Here is a 7,662-nt window from a genome sequence, read left to right as displayed (position 1 = left end):
GAGTTTGTAGGTATTTTAGAATTTATACATGCGTTTTGGAGTTTGTACGTGCTTTTTGGTAGTGATGTGCGATACCACTGATTTCCTTTCCGATCCCAAGTAAAATTCAGGGTGGTATCGACAATACTGATCCGATACCGATACTTTGTACAAAAACGTATTTCAGTAATTGTATCTCAAATTATAGGGTCATAATGATTACAGGACATCGGATTACTTGTTCTTATCGCTTAATAATGCACAGTTATCATATAGAAATAAAAAAAAACCTGAAGTTGTGCGCTATTTGAACACATTGCCTGCCTGCAGCACTAAAGGACTCCGTGAGAGATGTCTGTCTCGCCCTTGCAGCACCTGTCCCTGTCCACTCCTCCTCTTCAGTTCACCTCAACATAAGCTCGTCATGTTCTGTGATATGATTTACTCTGAAGTGCTTGATGAGGTTAGTAGTGTTGCCACAACACCTCCCTTTCTTGCCACATGTATTGCAAACTACGTCTCAACCGTTTGTGGAAGTAAAATATGTCTGCACATGACTCCATTTATGCTCAGCCATTGTTGTGAGTGTGCACAACAAGGGGCTGGACACATTTATACAAACGTACGTCACACATGACTATGACAGGTGGAAGACTAAGTAGTTCCTTCCAATGTAGACAATCCAAATGATATAGTTTATTTGCACTCTGTTCCTGTTAATGATAACCTACAAATTTACCCTAAATTACTAAAATATCGATATTTTAATATGAGTATCGATTCTAGAACATAAATGACTGGTATCGGAGGAATCAATATTTCAGTATCGATCCGCACATCACTACTTTTTGGAGTTTAAATGTGTTTTCAAGTTTGTACGTGCTTTGGAGTTTGTGCGTGCGTTTTGGAGTTTGGAGAAGCACGTACAAACTCAAAAATACGTCCAAACTCAAAAACACGTACACACTCCAAAGTATTAGTGTTGGTCGCGAACGAAATGGCTCTTACAGCCGGATCTTTGACATGAACAACGGAGCTTTTTTTTTTCTTTCTCTCACCCTCTCTCTCGTACGGAGCCCCCCAGGGGACATGGGAGAAAAAAAAATTACGGAGGAAAAAAAAAAAAATTAGGGAGAAAAAAAAAAATTAAGACGGACTTTTGCGAGATCTCGCAAAAGTATTGCGAGATCTCGCAAAAGATCCCGCTCCTTTTTGATAGCGTTTCAGTTGAAGGGTGCGGTGCCACGGTACGGGGCTCCATACGGTGCGGACATGGAGGAGGATTTAGAACATTTCTTGCGGTCAAGAGAGGTCCCACACGACGACATCATGCACATGCAACAAGACAAAGTACGTATAAACAACAAAGCATTAAACACCGTGGTTCAAAAGGCGAGTAACTTGTTGAAAAACCGAGGTCGTATATGCAGGCCTTTAATGTTAATTCTTGTAAATATGTTCAGGTTCATTAAACATAACTCGTTAAGTGCACATATGTTTTGAAATTTCAAATCGTGTCCAAATTCATGGGCTGCATCCTCCCGAGGACTCGGGCTTCGTGGTCTACGTGGGCCGGGTTCTCAGAACGGCTGGGGAAATTGGACGGTCTAGCCTTCTGATTAGCGTCACCGCTGTCTCGGTGGAGTGTAATAAGCTCGTCCGTCTGCTCCTTTCTATCTAAAATATAAGACGACACTGGAGTAAATTCTCGACCATCTCGCACTTCTGTTTAATCAGTTTTCTGTGTGACGTTGATTAAGCGCTGTAAAACCAATGTGGAACCCACCTGGGGGATTAATAAAGTTTTATTTTATCGAATTTAATCTAATAACTTTAATCTCAGCCAAACCGTTTTACTCACGAACAAATGAAACACTGAAAAAAGCCAAACATTAACATTTTTAGGTTGTCTAAGTGTTTTATATATTAAGTTTAGCCTGAGTAGCTAAAGTCCGCGGTGATCTGAAAATAATATGCCGCGAGTTGTGCCGTTCTTGGCGGCTTTAGTGACCCTTGAGCTCTCGGCTACCTATCGAGCTGGTGGGTAACAGACATCAAGGAAAACGTCGAAGCACTTTTGCAAATATGCGATATCTTGATAAACCGAGAAGATATTTCAAGTTTATACACCCACGTTCTCCCCTGAAATGTGTTTAAAAAAATTTTGTGACCCAGAAAGATTAATAACGGTCATTTTAAAACTTATTAACGGCCGCCATTACCGGAAACTGGAGTTTGGCTGGGCCGCACTTTGAATTCTGGGATATGGGCCACGAAGCACACACCGGACCCATCCTTCAAATTCGGTGAAAAGTGAATGTAATTCTTTGTATTACACCCCCTGGCATATGTTAATTTTGTTCTGGTTGTATACATGTTCTGTATACTGTTTCTTAATAAAGTTCAATAATTAAAAAAAAAATAGGTGAAAAGGAGGACGCATTTGTCTGCTGCATTCGGAGGAGTTTACGAATTTAAAATAGAATCTTTGTAGAGATTGCCAGAATTGTTGTACATTTCTGTGCAAATAATAAAAAAAAAAGGAGTCTACGAAATTGGATAGCCTTCGGTGCATCGCTGTGACATAATCGGTCTACAAAAGCGTCCTCAGGAGGATGCAGCCCATGAATTTGGACAATGTGATAAATACAGTTTAAAAAAAAAAAAAAGAGGTTGCAGCCCATGAATTTGGATGTTGTTATCTGGCTGTCCCATTACCATGGTAACATGGACAGCATGGCACAAAATACTTGGTGGAACTTACCTTACTTATACCTTACTAGCAAAATATTTTTTAGTAACGTAGTATATTGCTACAGGAAAAATGATTCTATGTTTCTTTACCTTCTTTTAAATGTACAAAGATGCCCTTTGTCTGTGGTTAGATTAGTTTAGAAGTGTCTTTTTAGACTTTCCCAGCAAAGACATATTGTTTCGGGGACATATTGTTTCAGATTGTTTTATCTCTCCCAGCTCTCTGCTGATGAGACTAGCACCATATATGGAGTTGTTTATTTTATCTGTTTATTATTTTCTTATCCTGTTCTCACTGTCTCTGTGATTTGTGCCTATAAAAATGCCAAGCCACTGTCCATGGTTGTGGGTTGTTTCCAGCAGCTCACCCGTGTACACGTTAAGCATAAAAAAGTAACTTTGTCTCATTGTGTCTCTATTCCTCCTGGGTTTATTTTTGCAGGGTTTTCTCCCAACATATATAAATATCTACTACTATTACTATACTAATACTAACACAGCAACAGTAAAGTAATAAGACAGAAGTTGACAGAGTAACTTTTGATAATGATCATGAACAGTGATTAAGAACTCTATTCTAATACAGTTAGTATTCCATGTGTGCTAGTGTGGCTTCCTCGAGTAAAAGTATATTAATACCATTTCTCTAATGTTTTATGTCTGCAGGTGGATAAGGCAGTGCTGTCCGTCATGACTGATGGACAAATGGCAAAATACATAAGGACATATGGTGACAGACTAGCTGTCCAGTCCTTCTGTCAACAAACTAAGTACAGCACAGATAAAGAGACTCTTCTGCAGAACCTAAGAGATAAAATTGCGGCACGGAAAGTAAGATCAAAAACCAAAGGAGTGCTGTGTGGTTCATCAGGTGTGTTCCAAAAGCAAAGTGAAGGGATGTCAAGACAGAGAAATACTGCAGCAGAGAAGACCTGCAGAAAAATAGAAATCGGATGGCTTCATTTAAGCAGTAATGAATACCGTCAAGTGAGAACCAGAAATGGTGGAGGAACAAGACATGCAACTGTGGAAAAAACTACAACTGTAGCTAAGATTTTGGAAATGGGAAAGGACCTGTTTTTCCAGATGGGTACTCGCCAAAAGGGAGAGTTGAAGACTTTGTCATTGAAATCAGTGATTTTAAAAGAAATCCGATTGCTTTAGATGACACTGTTGGCAAACTTTATGAACAAACCAAATTGAAGCTCCTGAGATTTTACATTTGCACGAAAGATGAAACACTGTTAACAGTTCAGTCCTCATCTGAAGAGGATTTTTCTGTCAGCATAACTGAAGAAGATTCACCAGTGACATTACTTGGATTTGACAGTGAGACAGATGATTTTGTACCAGATCTACTTGAACATGGGGATTCATCTGACAGTGACACTGGCAAACAGGTTTGTTAAAATAAGAAAGTTATTATTAAAAATAATGATCACTTTAAAGTTACTGTATTTTGTTGTGTTTAGTAGTGCTCGGTGGTAACATGCGACATTTTCTAATTTTGTTGTACTATTGTACTAGGTTTGACTGTGCAACTGCAATAAAGAGTTGTGTTATTCAAGTGCTTTATGTACATCTACGAATATTTGCACTTCTGTAGGATGAAATTATTCCAGGAATTTGTTGTTGACTTGTGTGGTAAGGTACATCTGTGAAAGACTTCCAGCTTTGTATTCATTAACATGTACAAAATGACTGGCTGCTGAAAAAATAATTGAATTATTTTCGTTTGTGTCTTGTGTTTGTTTTCTGGTTCACAGATTCACAATTTCCAGATGGAACCCAATCCAAAAAAAATGAAATCACTCTGTGAGGCAGTGACAACACAAAGTCCAGGAAAATCCCATCATATGCATTCAACCCCAACAGACATTAAAAACACTGTCGTGGGACAGCGGCAGCAGACTGACTCAAGTGATCATGATTTCCCTGACCACTGCTCTGAAATTATTGATCTGACCAGTATAGTTCCTAACAAATCCTTCAAACTACAGTCCCAGGCCAAACTTCCAGAAGATTTGGAATGTCGTTTTCCACACATAGACGAAGCGGATACGGTTGTATGGAATCCTGAAGAGGATCTTGTCAGAGCAGATGGTGATGACACAGTCGTGATAACCCTGAATTATGTCAACAGTGAGGATCTCAGACAGGTAAGACCATGGACAGTTGTGGTTGATATGGTTCAAGTGTGACAAAAGATGGAAATTTATTAATAATCAAATTCAGTAACTTGCATAGTTCTGCTTTTAAAAAAGCTGATCATGCATTCCTGCTTGGACAAAATTTAAGCATGTGTGTTATTTTCTGTAATATTCTTTTGGATCTTAAAAGAAATAACTTACAGTACTGTGAAACAATTTTTCGATTTTTATTAATCAGAATTCATCTCTTGTTTGTTTAAAACTTGATTTTTTGGCAGCAATAATACAACATTTTAAGTAGCAATAAGAAAATCAAGATCTGATAAAAACCTGTGGAATTCCACTGTAATATGTCTTTTTACTCTTGTAAGTGAGACATGTAGGCTGAAAATAAAGTGGTGTATTTTTGTTCTATTTCTTAATACCTATTGACATATTTTGCAGACTTTTTAAGAACATTCATGAATTAGAATAGGCCAAGTTAGAAGATTGAAGAAGAGTCTTCTAATCTTGAAGGGTTAAGGTGTCTGTTGTCAATTAATGCAATACTTCCTTCTCAGAATGCCGACACAAATGGATTACCTATGGATGGTTTCCTGCTACCATTGTCTTCAGCTAATGGCTTGCCCACACCCCATATGCAGTCAATACAAGAGGAAGCACCCCAGATTGCACAGGTAAGATGGATCAATTCAGGCAACCATAAACACCTACCTTTACATACTGTAGAGATGCCAAAAATGTCATGCTATTTTCTGAGGATATGGCAGTTTGTGGGTCTATTTGAATTAAAAGGATATTGTCAGTTGAGAGACAATTACAGTGTTTTACATTAACATAAGATTAAACAGGAAATTTAGTCTTGAAATAAAATTATTTACATAACACAGCAGTGAGACATTGTTTTGGTGTCACTATTGTGTTCTCTACCTATTTTGCACAGAAGTGCGTCTTCTCATACCTGTAAAGAACACTTGTATAATTTTCTGTGAGGCATACAAGGACATCCATCAGGCCACAATGTTAATGTAATATATAAATTGTCAGTGCAACCATGGTTTGGGAATGTACAAATGTTCAAACTTTTTCAGAACATTGATATTGTGTAATCTGTACAATTCAATTGCATTTCTTATGGAATGTGCATGTTTTGTCTTTTACTCAGGACCATGGACTGAATTTCATCGCACAAGGTTTGCGTTTAGATTCAAGCAACCAACTTTCCCCATCAAATTCAGGAGACCCACAGAGCCCCCTACATGTATCAATTCGCAGGATAAAAGTTGTTGATGATCTTTTGACTGTATTTATGGACAGTCGCATTCTGAATGTGACTTTAAAGATGAACTTTGTAAATGAAAATGCTGTTGATGATGCTGGGGTGTCAAGGGAGGTTTACACTGCATTTTGGGAGCAATTTTTGGAACAGTGTGAAGGTGAAAATGAACGAGTTCCAAGGCTGAGGCCAGACTTTAGTGAGGCTGAATGGCAAGCAGTTGGGCAGTTATGGGTGAAAGGCTTACTAGACCATGGTGTCTTTCCAGTGAGGCTGTCAAGGGCTTTCATTTTAGCTTGCATCCACGGAATGGACTCAGTTGATGTAGACATTCTGATTGCATCGTTTCTCAACTATCTCCCTCCTGTTGAGAGATCAGCTGTTGAGAAGGCGCTCCAAGGCACAATGGATGAAAATGATGAAGAGGACCTGCTTGACCTTTTTACAAGGATGGGTTCCCACTTCCTACCACCTAAGAACAACATGCAGCCTGCCATTGAAACAATGGCTCATAAGGCCATTCTCCAAGAGCCAAAGTATATAATGGATTGCTTCTCCACACCCATGGCACATCTGCAGCTGAAACTGGCAGACAAGGAAAGTGTGTTATCTCTGTATGAGACAAAGAAGGCCACAGGCAAAAGACTAGTGCAGCTATTGGAAGCAACAAAAATCATGCTGTCTCACGGAGAACAAACAACGTTTAACCATCTTCAGCGTTATGTTAAAAACGCTGATGAAACCAAAGCTGAAAAAATCCTGCGCTTCTGCACAGGATCTTCTGTGATATGTGTTGACAAAATTTTGGTGTGCTTTAATGCTGAAACTGGGCTCAACAGAAGGCCTGTTGCTCACACCTGTGGAGCTACCCTTGAAGTGCCATGCACTTACAGTTCTTATCCTGAATTTCGCACAGAGTTCGACAATATCCTTTCCAGCAATTACTTTGAAATGGACATCATTTGAACTTGATGAGTGTACTAATGGTTAGAGCTGTAATTTTTATTTGTATGAGACCTTGAGTTCATAAATTCTGTCTTGTTTCATTTTGTCATTGAAACATTTGATATATTCAGCCGTATAACAAGCAGTCACAAATTTAATTTTCTGATGGTTTAGTTGTATGTTAGGTCATATTTCACAAGGACTCTTTATTGTTTAAAATTCTTTGAAAATGACCGCATCTTTAACTTCTGTTGAAAACAAGGTTTGTGTTTAGCGTTAGAGGGACAAATCACATAAAAATTCGCTGTACACATTGTCATTTTTTTTTCTTTTACTCTTGCCATCAGCCAGAATAAAGGCTCGCTTTTGTTTTAAGTTGATTGTCCTCTCTCTCTCCTTGTCTGCTTTTGGGTACGTTCTCTCAACACACCTGCATACCCTGCAGTGACACACATTGGCTTGCTGTTTATCCATCTAGAATGTTTTGAAGTGAGTTGCCTAGTTTTGGGAGATATTAGCTGTAGAGATCTCTTCCTTGTTGAAAAACAACATGAAGCT

The 7,662-nt window shown here is 38.6% G+C and overlaps 1 protein-coding gene across 1 annotated transcript; it reads left to right on the top strand.

Moving 5' to 3' along the window:
- The first annotated feature begins 1,251 nt into the window (after positions 1 to 1,251).
- On the top strand, positions 1,252 to 7,125 carry LOC113021562 (uncharacterized). Its single transcript, XM_080303307.1, has 5 exons — positions 1,252 to 1,329; positions 3,400 to 3,564; positions 4,734 to 4,892; positions 5,444 to 5,560; positions 6,049 to 7,125. The coding sequence occupies exons 1-5, from the start codon at positions 1,252 to 1,254 to the stop codon at positions 7,123 to 7,125; spliced, it is 1,596 nt and encodes a 531-aa protein (XP_080159433.1).
- The last annotated feature ends 537 nt before the right edge of the window (positions 7,126 to 7,662 follow it).

The sequence above is a fragment of the Astatotilapia calliptera genome, chromosome 7 (assembly GCF_964374335.1).
Source record: "Astatotilapia calliptera chromosome 7, fAstCal68.1, whole genome shotgun sequence".
Classification (NCBI taxonomy): Eukaryota; Metazoa; Chordata; class Actinopteri; order Cichliformes; family Cichlidae; genus Astatotilapia; species Astatotilapia calliptera.
This window is presented reverse-complemented; position numbering and strand designations above follow the sequence as displayed.